A 17,616-nucleotide genomic window follows, 5' to 3' on the forward strand; every position below is an offset into this window, starting at 1 on the left:
CAACATACATCACAATGACTTTTAGGTCACTGATTCCATCCAGTGGTAATATGCAAACACTAAGCCTTTCGTGACACCTGTAACAGATGTCTGCACCTTCTATAAGAATGGGGAGGGTGGGTGCAGCTGGTTTAGGCATTACAATTGGGTTAATCCAGCTCCGCTCTGCCCTGATAACAGTTGGGCTTCTTTCATAGTTTTTGGATCGATGGTGAATGCGATGAATTGCCAGGGAAATTTAGCAAATACGTGTGGACCAATAAATTGTTACTCTAATATCCAATCTTTAAACAGCTGCCAGCACCAACAGATTTCAGTTTCTACTCAATCCACTTGTAAATAGTCTCCTTTTCATCTGCGGAAACCTTAAAAACACTATGAGTAATTTGTGACTCACCCTCCTCTTCACTTGGTCTTCCCATGTTCTTACAACTGCAGCCATTTCTTCAGCTTTCATATTTGCTACTTTTACATCCAATTTTGCTTGCCTGTTAACATACATTGGACCAAATAAAAAAGACTATTACAACACCCACATACTGTGAAAAAGCATTTGCACAGTTTGTACTTAGAAGCTCGCAGTAAAATAATCTGTGAAATATATATATGGAAAATCTACCTCTTTTGACAACAAAATAGTCACAAACACCGAGGAAAAATTTTGTATTGCATTAGTAAATTATTAGACTGTAAAATCTATACAAGACAATTTACTGTCCTTACTTCAACTTGCCATTTTCTGCAGTTATCCTTGTGTCGGTCTCCTGAATACTGCATTATCGAGATGCAATTTTACAAAATACTACTTTACAAATAAAATTACACACATTCATATACACACGCACATGCAATACCTTAGCTGTTTTTGAAGCTGGTCGATTTCCATTTGCTGCTCGCTCACAGTCTGCAAAAACTGTTGATTTGTCTTAAAAGTAAAAACATATATTCTATTAAACACAGGATATGAATATTCAGATAAACGTGGCAACACTTCTAATATAATATTGTAAAGCATTCAAGGCGGCAATAAGTTATGTATAGGAAACAAACACTAATAGTACCATTAAATGGTCATGCGCTGCCTGTTGGGAAGGGAGCAGCTCAGAAGTTCTGTCTAATTTCTGGACCTTACCGTTACAAGATAGGTTCTAAGAACTCTACAACCTTATGATATTGGGTTGGTATAGAAAAGCAATCAATCAATCAATAACTTAAAACATTATTTATACATGTGATATCAGTTCTAAAGATGACAAAGCCATTTGATATCTACTATTTAGACATTTATTAGGTAACAGCTAAATGCTATAAAAACCTCTTCAAACGTTTCTTGAGTTAATACAGAAATATTGCACATAGACTTTGTTAAAAATGCCCTTTGGTTCTGTGTCTACAGCTCCGATGCAGACCTATCCATCTCTATGGTAGTAGATAACAACAAACCATGTGTAGTCTTTGTAGTATTTGTTTCTAGTGCTTTACCCATCAGGTCCATGAATGTTATTGAAGCAGTCAAGCAGGTCTATAGTAAGGGTACCCTCTATTTTTCCCCAAAAATCATTTGTTAAGAAGGATGTCTTGTGGCTAGGATCATAAGATTTGATTGTATATACGGTTTATATTATGCCAATAAAGAGACTTAGCCCATACCCACAGAATAGGGGCTACATGTCAGATCACTGGGGTCCGAATGCTTGGACCCCCAGCAATCAGCAGAACGGAAACTGATAGTTCCCCTGTAGCTTCACTGTGAATGAAGCACTAGTGCGTTTACATGATGGATTGCTTCATTTACTTCCATGGAGCTGCCGATGCTGACAGATATTGCAGTCTTGGCAGTGCCATAGAAGTGAATGGAGCACTAGTCACAGTAGTGCACTGGTGTTTCATTCACGGGGAGGATACAAGGGAACTTATCTGACATCCCTATCCTGTGTCTTTAACAACTCCTTTAAGAAATAAGAGAATTTCTTCAAAGAGTCAGGAATTTACAAATATATTAAAGAGAACCTATCATTACATCTACTTTCCATCTTTTCACAGGCACTGGTCAACTGATTTTGGCAAAGTTGAAAATTTTTCTCTAGCTGCTATATTGCCGAACAATTGGTAGTCAGTTTGGTGCCTGACATGCTTGACTCTATACTGCCAAGTGGGCGGTCGCACGCAGGTGCAGGCAAGGAAAGTGGGATTCAGAGTTCACCACCATTGTCCTGTCTGAGCCCCTTGTCTGCTCGAGTACAAGACCACCCGCAGCAGAAACCTTAGTTAGCATATCAGGCACCAAAACTAACTGCACTTACTCTGGAATGGTGGGGGCTAGAGAAAACTACTATGTCAGAATCAGTGTACTGGAGCCTAGCAAAGGATGGAAAGAGCTGGAGTTGGTGGAAATAGTGAAAGGTGAACTTTAAAGAGGAATTTCTATCGAATAAGGTGATGAAACAGACTAAGCTGAACTGGAACTTACACAGACATGAAGAACTAAATAATTCCTTTGTTTTCAGGGTTGGGGGGAGGGGTGAGTCCCAAAAGTTTGATTTCCATTGATCATGCAATGATGTCACTAGCATTGAGATTATACCGGGTTAATTCCCTCTCTTTTTCCCCATTGGTCTTGCTATAAATTAAAGTGTACATTTCATTTATCATATAAATGACTCTCAACAGGATTCTAATATGCCACCCATGATAGCAGGACTCAAAGTAGAGTTGAAATATAGAAATCTCTGGCAGGAAAGATGTAATGGAGTGGTGTGACTACTGCTATAAACCATATCCACTTCCCAGAGGTGAACAGAACCTTACAATGTAAAAAATATATAAGCAAACTTGGGCGAGATTATTACTAGAATGTGCTATGATAGTGTAGAAGTGAAAATGATACACGTGAAATAATAAATGAGGTGGACCATGTAAAACACATTTTTTCCTTCCCTAACTCATACCTGCCACCCATTTACCATTTTTACTGCATTTGTTTATTATAGGACTCCTTTAGGCCACTTATAAACCAGACATGATAAATGTAATACATGCCGTGTACACCATTTTTTGATGCAGTTTGTAATATAATCTTGGCACATTTTATTTTGCTCAACCCCCCCCCCCCACAAGTGCTCAATATACTGTATGATAACAGAGAAAGTGTGCCCATAAGTTATTAAAAATGAATGACGTAAAATTAGATTCTATAATAAAACAGAGAAAGTTATGTAAACCTAAGAAACACGGACTTCTATGAAGATGGTTACTTTCTTTTAGCTTCCTTGCCTAATTTATGGCTCATACATTACACAGGACATTGTATGTTTAACAAGATGTAATAACACAAGGCCACAGACCGTTTTATTTTTTCTTCCCATTTATTCTGCACTAGTAAGAAATCCACAGCTGACTAAACATTTACAAAGATTTCCTTTCTAACATCTTTGCTGTTCAGTAGTTGACAGTATAGTCAAAGCTAGGCGCTAGGTTATGTCAGGAGATGACTCAATGTCCTGTATGTTCTCACAACGCCCAGTAACCACAAATACACGAGAAACCGCATACCATGTACATGAAATGAATCAGATCTGGAATACTAAATTATATTTAGTATGTAAATTTACAGCTTGATGCCATGGTGTTCATCTCACTTTACTGACTTCTATGGCTATACTGAAGTTTATTAGCAATGTTCATATAGTATAACGAATCTGTTACTGTTCCGTTTAGTCCAATAGAGATGGAGATGAAGACGTAACTATGTCCTGTAAGATATTAAAGGGATTCTACCATTAAACTACCTTTTTTTCTAATTAACACGTCGGAATAGCCTTACGAAAGGCTATTCGTCTCCTACCTTTAGACGTGGTCGCCGCCGCGCCGTTCTGTAGAAATACCGGTTTTAACCGGTATGCAAATGAGCTCTCCGCAGTAATGAGGGCGGGCCCCAGCGCTGAAACGCCGATGAGCGCATCCCCATTGCTGCCCAGAGCTCTTTCCTGCGCCGCCTCCTTCTTCTGTAGCAACTCCGCCTCTTCTGGCTTCTCTTGCTCTTGTAGTTCGATACAGGAGCATAGACAGGCCACCCCAAAATGGCTGCCGGCCAGCTCCTGTATTGAACTGCAAGAGCGGCTACCCAAAAATGGCCGGCCAGCGGCCATTTTGGGGTGGCCTCTCTATGCTCCTGTATAGAACTACAAGAACAAGAGAAGCCAGAAGAGGCGGAGTTGCTGCAGAAGAAGGAGGCGGCGCAGGAAAGAGCTCTCGGGCAGCAATGGGGATGCGCTCATCGGCCTTTCAGCGCTAGGGCCCGCCCTCATTGCTGCGGAGAGCTCATTTGCATACCGGTTAAAACCGGTATTTCTACAGAACGGTGCAGCGGAGACCACGTCTAAAGGTAGGAGACGAATAGCCTTTCTTAAGGCTATTCCGACGTGGTAATAAGAAAAAAAAGTAGTTTAATGGTAGAATCCCTTTAAAGGTATGTCTATATATCCATTTGCTTTGATGATAACGAAAAAGTTTTTAATTTTGATAACTGACAATTACAACCGACCATATACTTTCGTTAATAGGGGTAAAGGATTACATTTCCTGACCTGGGCTTTCTAAGGCCACAGCAGTAATATTAGCTGAAAGAGAGTTTCTCTAAGTCACTGTGGACTCTGCAAAGCAAATAAAGAGCTACTTCAATAAAAAAAAAAAACTGTAACAGAATCTCTGCTCTTGGAGGACATTCTACAATATTTCACAGTTTAAGTCAATATAAAAGTTAAGTCACTTTGGTTTTACTTATCTTGTACCACTTTTTAATTACATGATGTTTTATTAGCTGTCCAGACCGAAAAGTAAATTCTGAATTTTGCTCGACTTCTGCTACCAAAAAGCAATGCATTATGTGAGCTCAGATGACAGGCACGCACTTAAAAGCTTTATCCGCTTTGGACAATTTCTACTCATAAGAAGTGTACCTTGACACATGGCAGATAAAGTGTCCTCCAACTAAAACCCCCAAACAGCTGTTATCTGAGGGAAAATGTGTTTGTTGTAGTGCAATTTCTTTGGAGCGTCTTTTGTAGTGAAAGACCACTCAATGGTCCAAAGTAAAAGGGATTGGTAAACTCCTAAGGACCTCAAGATTTCTTAACAGGGTATTAAAGGGTGGATTTTCTAAGGTAACAGGAACCTATAAATGGTTTGATCCTGCCCTAAATATGAGCAGAATTAAAGGGGTTTCCAGTCATAAAAAGGGTGAGTGGGCTGTCAAAGATTATAAAATAAAAGAGCTGCTCCCCAGCATTATTGTTCCAATGGTGCTCAGGTCCTCATTGTACTCCACTTCCTGCTCCCTTGCCGATACAGCAGAAAATGACTGGGCGTGCTCGTTCAGCCAATCACTGGTTGAGCTGCTCAGGCAGAATTATTTAAAGGGGCTCTATAATTGGGAAAAGTCATTTTTAGATAAGCACATCCTAGCATAGCCTTTAGAAAGCCTATTCGACACCTACTTTTTGTATGTAAATCGCCTCAGTGGTTTTTGAATGAGCCCGTTTTTATTCACATGCTAATTACCCTCTCGGTGCACCCCGGAAGTCTCATCGTGCACCCTCTGTCTATTCTCTCCTATGTGTACAGCACAGGCTGCTGCTGCTGACTTCCTGCTTCCTGTTTGCACACACAGTTAGGAGAGAATAGTAGCAGTGCTGCTGGGAACTTCCTGTGCTGGCTGGAAGCTCATTAGCATATGAATAAAAACAGACTTATTCAAAAACAACTGAGGCAATTTACATACAAAAGGTAGGTGTGGAATAGGCTTTCTAAAAGCTATGCATGTATGTGCTTAGTTAAAAATGACTTTTCCCAATGATAGAGCCCCTTTAATAATTTTGGATCAGAAGGGTTGCAATTGTAAGAATCCCAGCAGCTGTTTAAATGAAAGCAAGCTTTTTTTCTAAAATTTTGCAGTACCCCCTGCCAATCCAGTCCAGACACTATGCAGGTACTGCAACTGAATCAAACAGAAGAACACTTGAAAGAAAGGGGCACTGACAGTAACATAGAAAATGAATCCTCATGAAGGACTGGTAGTACCTAGAAATATGCTGCCACTTGATTTGCCATGGATGAAAAAAAAACACTTAAGAAAAGAAAAGTGTTACCAAAATGAAAGCTAAAGAAGATGATAGTTACAATATTTCTTGTAGAAAGTACTGTAAAAGCGCCTTATTATGGTCTGTACTGTGGCACAGGAGGAAGTTTCCTAACCTAAAATCACTAATGTCAGTGATTTTCAATTCAGACAAATGTTCAATGGGTTCAAGGTGTCAACTAATGGTATCTGTGGAGATGCACCGAGGAGGAAAGGCTCATTCAGTGTACATGTCCTTTAATGCTTATTATGAAAGATCAAGGAAAGGTAACTCGCTACTCTTTTTTTTATTCTTCATAGCAATATTTATTGGTCATTTAAACACACACTGTTAAAAAGTAGATTCAGTGTAAAATGGACTGAAGCAGTGATTTTAACACCCCATTAGACTTACCTTATGAGGAGTCTGTAATGGTCCCTTAAATATGCACTGTTCATACTTCAGTAAAGCTACTGAATGTTTAGCACTGCTCATTCAGCCTCCCTTTCCGTTACATTTCACACATCACAGTCAATACTGTCTTTATGGCTATTTCACCTACCTGTTCTACCTTTTCATGTGCGCCATGAAGTTGTTTGGTTAGCTGCTGAAGATTTGCTAGCTCTTCCTATGATATAAATGAAAATATACCCAGTTAGTATTGTTTCATCGCTAACAACATAAAGCAAAGAGATTTCAGAATACACGAACAGAAAAGCAAAAATTGTAAAAAAACAAACAAAAAAAAAACCAAACAACTTCCAAGGTTAAACAAGCCACAAACCGAGTCTATTGCTTAAACAAGAGCTGGCCACAGATACACATATATTTGGTCAATACAATAAGCATCTGAATGCACCTGTTTACTTCTAACCAATGCCGATCACGGTCACATAAGGAATGTAGCGGACAAGCTTAACATGGTTTTGTGGCTAGTAGTGATTCTCGTTGTATGCTCATGGATATAACAGCAACATTCCAGTTTTCACCTTCACTCTGCTAGCTACATAGGTTTTGCTTGTCTCAGACATTTACATCTAATGTGTGGGCCCACATCTATTCTTTCCAGATTAGGTGGCCATATCATGCTGACTCGTGGGGTATCGGTGGCCCCGTTATCATGTTAGACATAAACAGCATATCCGGTGTATATACCATCAATGTCAAGAAGCGAGTAACCGTTCACCACTTTTATGTTACCAGAGAAATAATTATTTATAGTGACCCCACCTATGTTCCAAAATAGGTTGGTTTTCTGGATCAAAATTTGGGCATGTTAATTATAAATGTATTCAGTATGAAAAGGTGACAGGCAGAGTGCTGAAGTCCAGATATATGAGCCCCAAGTTTCTGACATATTTCTGGTCCAGGGAAGATCTGGAGTAGGCCTCAGCCCAGGTGTAGATCCTTTGCACATTACTGGGCCAGAAAAGGCTGCAGCTTTTGTATTGCAGGGCAGTTCCATGAGGTAAAACGAGGTGTATGGTTCTGTCCTGTAACCCTGAGTCTGGTGAGACAATATTGCTCCTGTTTTGTTTGTGTGGCTGGAAGTAAGCCACACGTATAGTTAGGTTATCAGTTCTGTATAGTTAGTCACTCAGGGCTCGTTCATATCTGCGTTCTGCTCTCCGTACTGCAGGTTTCCGTTTCCTGCATAAAACAGAGCAGAAGACTGAAACCTGCAGAAGTCTCTCTCACCTATTCATTTGAATGGGTGAGAAAGATGTCCGGCCGTGAGCGTTTTGCACTCTCCGCCGCGAAACCGGGTTTTTTAATCCGGACACAGAGTTGGACATGCAATACTCTGTGTCCGGATTAAAAAATCCGGTTTCGCGGCGGAGAGCATAAAACGCTCACCGCCACTCACGGCCGGACCCGGTCTGTGCTTTCCGTCTTCTGGCATGCAGAAGACGGAAAGCACAGAACGGAGAGTAGAACGCATGTGTGAACCTAGCGTCAGACGAGCAGGTTTTTATTTTGTTTTTGCCTGAAGTTAAGGCTGTATTTTGTTTTGCTCGTTTTGTGTCTTAAGTCAAGGTTTATTTATTTTCCAGTGTTTTTCTAAATAAACCAGTTTGCTGCATATTTTGTGTCCCTGTCTTGACTGTTTGAGTCCGCACCACTGCTTCTACCGAGCTAACTTCCCCACACCAGTTACAACACCTCAAAGTTCCAAACAAGATGGTAGAAAAGAAAGTATTTGGCTCTGTATAGTCATAGCAGGCACTGCACAATATCTATCAGTGCTGCTGACTAGCTGTCTCTGATTCCAAAAAAGTAGCTACGCCATAAACAGCAGCTCATTCTCAGAATTCAGTAGCGCTCACACAAAACATATAACAAAACCAGGGATATGGTTATTCTCACCAGTTGGTCCCTTTAACCTTTTAAACTGTTGTAATGGTACCCAGTATTTGGACTTTATACTGGTGTCCTTATTTTACTAAGTCTTCAACAGATTGAACCCAATGTATATTCCAGCTTAAGCAGCGCACTACCTTTTGCTTCTGTCTCTCTGCCACATGTATGTGTGCATCAGTCATATGTTTCTGGTACACGACTTGCAAGCGATCCATTTCCTGTGCCACCGTCTGCCACAGCTGTAATGCACTGTCTCTTTCCTAGAAAAACCAACAAGCTTTTATTTTAGAACAACTAGTAGGATGGTTGCAAATAGATGACTAGACTGTATTTTTATGTATATAATAATACTGGCTGTGCAATTTAGTTGCTTTCTACCTGGTATTTATGCACAGAAAATTGCAGCCATTTCAGAAACAACACTAAAAACCTTTCATTACAATGAAGGTTAAGCACAAGCACATTCTTATCAAGCAGGGGGCACTGTTGCTTCACCTATCAGCAGCACAAGCACCATCAGAGGCTGAAGGACTGAGCAGTATATTGCTGTACCTTGTATACTCCAGATAGAATTTCTATTCTAACACCATATATGAAGAGCTAATTTAATAGGTCACAGATGTTTCGTGAGTTAGTGTACATCTGTGTAGTTTAAGAAAGCTGTGCCAGCAGAGCTAAAATAGCTCTTACCAAAGTCATAAAAGGTTTATTTCTTCGTTGTTATTTTTTTAAGTTTATCCTGGCCTGGCTTTATGGGAAAGGGGAAACACACATAGGTGCGATACCATCAGGACAGTGTATTTCGGAACAACGCCCGGTTTCCAGCTTACTTGATTTGCAAGTTGCAATTGTTCCTGTAGGTTTTTAATCAATTCTTGCGTTGTAGAGGCTTCGCTGGCCAAAGCAGCGCTAGTAGGGAGCGATTCCAGCTGCTTCTCCAGGGACTCTTTTAATTGTTCGTGAAGCCTAGGAGAAATAAAGGCGATATCTTTAGAGTTCTTTACATGGTGCCACCTCTCTGGCGCTTTCTGTCACTTTCCTTGTAGTGTTTTGTAGCTGTCTGCGTAACTGAACCTCTAATTAACTTTCCACAGTTACAAGATCTGAAGGGGAATTATACAATGACATTATTCACATTATCAGCTGTATCCCATGTTATGTGCAATGTGTATGATGGCTTCATTAGTGGAAGCCTCATGTTAATGTAGTGAGTCTCAAAAGTTGGCAGGGAGGATAGGAGCAGTTATAGTGCCAATTATAAAACACTCTGCCAAATGGATAGAAAGCATATCTTTGTACATTTTCGAGAACTATGAAACAGAGTCAATATTATGTGTAAGCTGTATACATAGAAATGTGATGAAATAAAAACAAATGAGCCGCTCAGAAGAACGCAGCCAAACAACTGTGTTTTATCTGGTGTATAACTGAGTGTATAACTGTGAACAAGAAGTGAAGGCAGCATTTATTAGACAGAGGACAGAAGCATTCAGCCACAAGATCACAGTGTACGGAAAAGGCTTCTAGTATGCAATAATGCTCATAATGAAGCATTAAAAGTCATCTAACAACGTTAGGTGCAAAGATATAATGTCGATGATATTGTTAGGGTCAGTCACATCTGTTTTGGGTGACTGTTTGAGCCCGCTTCAAATATGTGCAGAGAAAAGTCCCACAAGCTAGATTTTTCTCTCCGCCGATTTCGGGAAGAAACCCAGCAAACACCATTATGGTCTATTTCCACGGGTAACCATTTTTTAAGTGGGTTGGGTTTCCATTTTTGGCATTGAAACCCTAACCCTAGTATGAATCTAGTGCAAGTTCATTTTCTTCTAATGCAAGCTGTATCTGATCTCCTTAAGCATGGCAGTACTGAATGTTGATATACTAATAGAGATGAGCGAACACTAAAATGTTCGAGGTTCGAAATTCGATTCGAACAGCCGCTCACTGTTCGAGTGTTCGAATGGGTTTCGAACCCCATTATAGTCTATGGGGAACATATACTCGTTAAGGGGGAAACCCAAATTCGTGTCTGGAGGGTCACCAAGTCCACTATGACACCCCAGGAAATGATACCAACACCCTGGAATGACACTGGGACAGCAGGGGAAGCATGTCTGGGGGCATAAAAGTCACTTTATTTCATGGAAATCCCTGTCAGTTTGCAATTTTCGCAAGCTAACTTTTCCCCATAGAAATGCATTGGCCAGTGCTGATTGGCCAGAGTACGGAACTCGACCAATCAGCGCTGGCTCTGCTGGAGGAGGCGGAGTCTAAGATCGCTCCACACCAGTCTCCATTCAGGTCTGACCTTAGACTCCGCCTCCTCCGGCAGAGCCAGCGCTGATTGGCCGAAGGCTGGCCAATGCATTCCTATGCGAATGCAGAGACTTAGCAGTGCTGAGCCAGTTCTGCTCAACTACACATCTGATGCACACTCGGCACTGCTACATCAGATGTAGCAATCTGATGTAGCAGAGCAGAGGGTGCACTAGAACCCCTGTGCAAACTCAGTTCACGCTAATAGAATGCATTGGCCAGCGCTGATTGGCCAATGCATTCTATTAGCCCAATGAAGTAGAGCTGAATGTGTATGCTAAGCACACACATTCAGCTCTACTTCATCGGGCTAATAGAATGCATTGGCCAGCGCTGATTGGCCAGAGTACGGAACTCGACCAATCAGCGCTGGCTCTGCTGGAGGAGGCGGAGTCTAAGATCGCTCCACATCAGTCTCCATTCAGGTCCGACCTTAGACTCCGCCTCCTCCAGCAGAGCCAGCGCTGATTGGCCGAATTCCGTACTCTGGCCAATCAGTGCTGGCCAATGCATTCTATTGGCGTGATGAAGCAGTGCTGAATGTGTGTGTTTAGCTCAACTACACCGGTGGAGTAGTTGAGCTAAGCACACAGATTCAGCTCTGCTTCAGTCAGCGCTGGCCAATGCATTCTATTAGCTTGATGAAGCAGAGGCTGCACAAGGGTTCAAGCGCACCCTCGGCTCTGATGTAGCAGAGCCGAGGCTGCACAAGGGTTCAAGCGCACCCTCGGCTCTGATGTAGCAGAGCCGAGGGTGCACAAGGGTTCAAGTGCACCCTCGGCTCTGCTACATCAGAGCCGAGGGTGCGCTTGAACCCTTGTGCAGCCTCGGCTCTGCTACATCAGAGCCGAGGGTGCGCTTGAACCCTTGTGCAGCCTCTGCTTCATCAAGCTAATAGAATGCATTGGCCAGCGCTGACTGAAGCAGAGCTGAATCTGTGTGCTTAGCTCAACTACTCCACCGGTGTAGTTGAGCTAAACACACACATTCAGCACTGCTTCATCACGCCAATAGAATGCATTGGCCAGCACTGATTGGCCAGAGTACGGAATTCGGCCAATCAGCGCTGGCCAATGCATCCCTATGGGAAAAAGTTTATCTCACAAAAATCACAATTACACACCCGATAGAGCCCCAAAAAGTTATTTTTAATAACATTCCCCCCCTAAATAAAGGTTATCCCTAGCTATCCCTGCCTGTACAGCTATCCCTGTCTCATAGTCACAAAGTTCACATTCTCATATGACCCGGATTTGAAATCCACTATTCGTCTAAAATGGAGGTCACCTGATTTCGGCAGCCAATGACTTTTTCCAATTGTTTTTCAATGCCCCCGGTGTCGTAGTTCCTGTCCCACCTCCCCTGCGCTGTTATTGGTGCAAAAAAGGCGCCAGGGAAGGTGGGAAGGGAATCGAATTTTGGCGCACTTTACCACGCGGTGTTCGATTCGATTCGAACATGGCGAACACCCTGATATCCGATCGAACATGTGTTCGATAGAACACTGTTCGCTCATCTCTATATACTAAGCATGTTGGGTATTAAAGGAATTGTGCAAGTCCTTTATATTGATGCTTAGCCTCAGGATAGGTCATCGATAAAAAAATGAATGAGTAAGGGGACCACACAGTGGCTCAGTGGTTAGCACTACAGCGCTGGAGTCCTAGGTTCAAATCCTGCCAAGGGCAAAAACACCATCTGCAAGGAGATTGTATGTTCTCCCCGTGTTTGTGTGGATTTCCATCCCATATTCCAAAAACATACTGATAGGAGAAAAAAAGTACATTGTGAGCCCTATGTGGGGCTCACAATCTCCATTAGGAAAAAAAAATAAAAAAAAATAAAAAATAATGAATGAGGATATGACATGGAGGACCCCTGCTGATCAGCTGCTCGAAGTGGCTGCAGATTCACATGCATGCCCTAACATCCTCAGAATTAAATCGCATGTTGACTGACTCATAGCAGTCATGCAATGTAATGGAAGCCTGATCCTATTCACTTCCATGGGGCAAGGAATTAATTACAGCACAGTATGAAAGGTCCTCTTTAATGTTGAGTGTCTTGGTGGTTGGGAGGACAGCAAGAGGTACGCGGAGGTGAACCTCTGCATGGATGGATTGACTGATTGGAAGATTTGCACCTAGTGGTCTATGCTGTACTGCAAGTGAAATTTAACATCAAATCGCAAACCTAGGGTAGAAAACAGTGTCAGTACAAACCATAAAGAAAGCATGTGCCTTACTTTGGGCTATAAGCCAGACCTCCAATCATGGTGCACAGCAAGACAGCAATGGAGCCTGAAATCGAGGTCTGTCCTCTTCAGCGCTGAGTCCTGCTTTTGTATCAGAAACAACGATAGCCAGAAATTGGTCTGGAGACCATGTCGGCAACATCACTAAAAGATCTTCACAAGGGAATGTCACAACAGATCTACTCCCATGATTATGGTGTGGATTGGTAAAATGTATGATAGCCAGACCCCTCTCTAGTGTTCATTTCAAATACTAACAGCTCAGTTGATTCCCCAAAGGGTTCCAGGAGACTTTTTTTTTTTTAAATGTAGATTGTGATCCCCATATAGGGATCACAATGTACATTTTTTTCCTATCAGTATGTCTGTGTAGAATGGGAGGAAATCCACACAAACACAGGGAGAACATACAAACTCCTTGCAGATGTTGCTCCTGGCAGGATTCGAACCCAGGATTCCAGTGCTACAAGACTGCAGTGCTAAACACTGAGCCACTGTGTTGCCCCCATCCAGGAGACATTTTTCAACAACACCAGGCTAGATTTTGCATATACTACAATGAGAAACCTGCATGGTCATCAGTATCTCTGGACCTGTCTACCACTGAGCACATCTCTGATGCCATTGGTTAGTAATTGCAAAGTGAGTGACCAGCAACCAATCCTGATATTAATGTAACATATGTGTCCAAGTACACTGTTAAAAAAAATAAAGGGAATGTTAATGGTATGAGGTGACATTTCTTCAGCCCTCCATGTGCTCGCCAGAGGTAGCCTGACTGCCATTAGGTATTGAGATGAGATCCTCAGACCCCTTGTGAGACCATATGCTGGTGTGGTTGGCCCTGGGTTCCTCCTAATGCAGGACAATGCCAGACCTCATGTGGCTGGAGTGTGTCTGCAGTTCCTGCAAGATGAAGGCATTGAAGCTATGGACTGGGCCGCCCATTCCCCAGACCTGAATCCGATTGAGCCCATCTGGGACATCATGTCTCGCTCCATCCACCAACGTCACATTGCACTACAGACTGTCCAGGAGTTGGCAGATGTTTTAGCCCAGTTCTGGTAGGTCATCCTTCAGGAGACCATCCACAACCTTATCAGAAGCAGGCCCAGACGTTGTAGGGAGGTAATACAGGTACGTGGAGGCCACACACTACTGAGCCTCATTTTGACATGTTTTAAGGACATTACATTATAGTTGGATCAGCCTGTAGCATGTTTTTCCACTTTAATTTTGGGGGTGACTCCAAATCCAGGCCTTTGGATTAATAAATTTGATTTCCGATGATTTTTCAATGCTGAGGAAAGTATGAAACTGAAGGTGTGCAATGTAAACAGGAAAGGTCATCAATAAAAAGAAGGTGGATAACCAACCCCTTTAAACCAAGTTTAACGGGATGATTATCAGGCCATTTATTTAAGGAAAAAAAAGTTGATTGGGTCGTAATAACATCTTTCTTTGCTGGTAGCACACCACCCTGTTTAAACATAACATGTGCAGCCGACAAATGCAAACTGTGATGACCGTTACAGCCAATAATCAGGAATGAAGGTTCCTAGGAACTTCTGTAAATGTTGCCTTACTCATTTTGTTAGTTTAGACTATTCTGAGCTTTTGATCAATAAGTTTAAGGGTTCAGTCAAACCATTTCAGGATAGGAAGATCACCTAGTCCAATATACACTAATTATGTAATATGTTTTAGTATACTGTATGATTAAGAGATTCTTATATTATATCAATGTAAAAGCCATTTTTAATTTCGAGGTTAGAAATATGGATGTTGGGTAAAGAGTCAAGAGATAGTTTGTGGTACATACCTAGGTATATATTAATCCTTTAATTACACCTTACACATAGATGTCACAGACAGGGAGTTTTAGGTAGTAGTATGTGTTACCCTATATATATTCAATTTAAACTAATCATTAATTTTGGACTTGTGGATGCTAAATGAATTGTAACACTTAGCAAGACTGCTTGACGTCTGCACCTTCCAAAACCCTGTAAATCCCACTAAATTCTCCTTCTAAAACCTCTACTTAAAGGGGTTGTCCCATCACAAGTATCCTATCTATACTGCTTGTTAATGTGGATGTAAGACTTTTCCTAAATACATTGCTTCAGCAAAACTGCTTTGTTTGTCCACTATCTTACTTTATTCAATTCTTTGTGGCCACAGCCCTGACCTAGCTGCTCCTGAGTCAAATGATGTATCTGCTGCTCTCAGGGGGGAGGGAGGAGGGGCTAAGTGCAGGGAGCGAGCCTGTGTATCTAGCTAATCCTGTGTCTGCACCATGTGACCTAGGTCCTGCACTCAGATAGAGGAGCTGCTTTCATTTCTTCTGTTCTCCCAGTTATCAGGCTAGCTAATTCAATTGTGTTCATTATGGCAGAGACAGGCAGTCTCTGTATGTAACACAGAATGGAGTTGCTGCTGCCTGTACTTCATAGTCCAATGTGGGTGGGCGGAGCTACATGCGAATTTGGGGGCGGAGCTAAACAGGTTGCCTGTGAAACCCCGCCCACCAAATGATGCAAGAAACCAGGAAGAAAGAAGATTTTACAAGAGTGAAGACTGCTGAGTATGTGAGGTGGGAATACCCCTTTAAAGGGCCCCTGTCGGCAGTAAATTGGTTATAAACCTATTCACAGAATCTTGTAGAGGTGATTTTACAATTTCCAAATATGTCTCTGTTATTCAGCTTTGAAGACCCATCTATATGATAGTTTTATGACTATGCAAATAAGGGGAAACATGTTTTGGGTACATGCCTTAGTTTTCCTGGGCTTTGGTCTCAGTTCTAAATTCCTGGGCAAAGTACTTTTGCATATGAATAAAACAGGGATTGACATGAAAATGGGGCTGCAAAGTTGAATAACAAAGGCATATTTCCTACAAACCAATAAGAGAAACATTTTCATCACAATTTTGTAAAGGGTCATAAAATGTTGTTAAATAGGAGATGTGTCCCACCAAGGAGGTTCACCTGTTGTCAGTGGCCCACATTTGCTGGTTCATTGACAAGCAAGTACAGTGTTTGCATTTATTCAATGGGAGGAACTGCGATGCTAGTTTCCCATGTATAATAGTATTTGTACCTCTGTATAGGAGTGCAGTATATCAAACCAAGTACAGAAGGCAAATAGACCACTATCTATCCAATGGAATTTCTTCTATGCCTTATTTTAGCAGTTGTACATCAAAGTTGTATTTTTTTTCTGTATGGGATAGAAATTCACTGAAATGGATGTAAAAGTATAATACATCACTGAAAAAGGTTCATTTGACTGAATACAAGGTTAAAGCAGACCTGTCACCAAGTGATCCATTTAATGTTCCTCTGTATTAAATACGTTCACCCGTTCAAAAGATGCTGCCCCTAGACGGTTATATGTGACTGATCTCTGATTCTCCATCTGAGAGGGACCGTTTTAGTTTCTCAGAGAAATACAAAAGGTTAATGTCCACTTGGAGAATCAGAGCTAGATCACATAAAATCTTCCAGGGGCCGTATCTTTTGAATGGATGGACAAATTTGATAGACCATTGCAGGATATCCCAATGGTAACCCAATGGTATCATACATAGGCCGACAGATTAAACATACAGCTAACACATCTACAATCCATGAGAAGGGTGTATGCTTAAAGGGGTTGGCCACTTTCAGACGAATATTGACAAACAAATGTACAATAAGAAGATATACAATTTTGCAATATACTTTCTGTATCAATTCCTCACGGTTTTCTAGATCTCTGCTTGCTGTCATTCATTCTGTTACTTCTAGAGGATAAAACTCTGACCATGGTCATGTGATTTACGGTCCATGGTCATGTGATGAGCACACAGGTGCACAGCTGATTACCAGGCAGATGTCTGATTATTGTGCTGTGACTATAACGAGCGGCACCTGTGCACTTATCACATGACCATGGACCGTAAATCACATGACCATGGTCAGAGATTTATCCTCTAGAAGTAACAGAATGAATGACAGCTAGCAGAGATCTAGAAAACTGTGAGGAATTGATACAGAAAGTATATTGGAAAATTGTATATCTTTTTATTGTACATTTGTTTGTCAATATTCGTCTGAAAGTGGCCAACCCCTTTAATATTCTGAATGCCTAAAGAAAAGGCTCAGCTATTGTGCCAGTCACATAGTTACATGTAGATAATTTGGTGAACAAAAAAAAATTCCAAAAAACAGCTATTTCTTGGCACCAGCTATAGCAACTCTAATAAGTCAGCTAAGGTTCACACTAAGAGAGCAGGCACATAGGTATGTGAAAAGCTTTATTACTGAAAACACAGTCTGATGTGGTTTACCGGCACCTGGAAGAATGAACAAGCATGGATATCACCAAAGATAGAACTCAGAGTAAAAATAACAACAGAAAAAAAGATAAAGTGAAAACACTGACACATAGGTGGCAATAAGGCTTCTTCATTAGCATTCTCGCAATTATGTGGTTTATTATAATTATAGCGTTTAGTAAATTAGGAGCAATCGCCTGCCATCAAAATATTGATGATTACGATGATTGACAAACATAC

The 17,616-nt window shown here is 41.4% G+C and overlaps 1 protein-coding gene across 1 annotated transcript in view; it reads right to left on the reverse strand.

The window, feature by feature from the left end:
- SCLT1 (sodium channel and clathrin linker 1) overlaps positions 1–17,616 on the reverse strand; it is a 128,154-nt gene that overhangs the window by 62,600 nt on the left and 47,938 nt on the right. Inside the window, exons 7-11 of the mRNA XM_075287538.1 lie at positions 9,308–9,443; positions 8,615–8,737; positions 6,679–6,744; positions 855–925; positions 398–488 (exon numbers count right to left, since the gene is read on the reverse strand). Of these exons, the coding sequence (XP_075143639.1) occupies positions 398–488; positions 855–925; positions 6,679–6,744; positions 8,615–8,737; positions 9,308–9,443 (487 nt within the window). The remainder of the gene's footprint in view (positions 1–397; positions 489–854; positions 926–6,678; positions 6,745–8,614; positions 8,738–9,307; positions 9,444–17,616) is intronic.

This window comes from Leptodactylus fuscus, chromosome 1 (genome assembly GCF_031893055.1).
Source record: "Leptodactylus fuscus isolate aLepFus1 chromosome 1, aLepFus1.hap2, whole genome shotgun sequence".
Lineage (NCBI taxonomy): Eukaryota > Metazoa > Chordata > Amphibia > Anura > Leptodactylidae > Leptodactylus > Leptodactylus fuscus.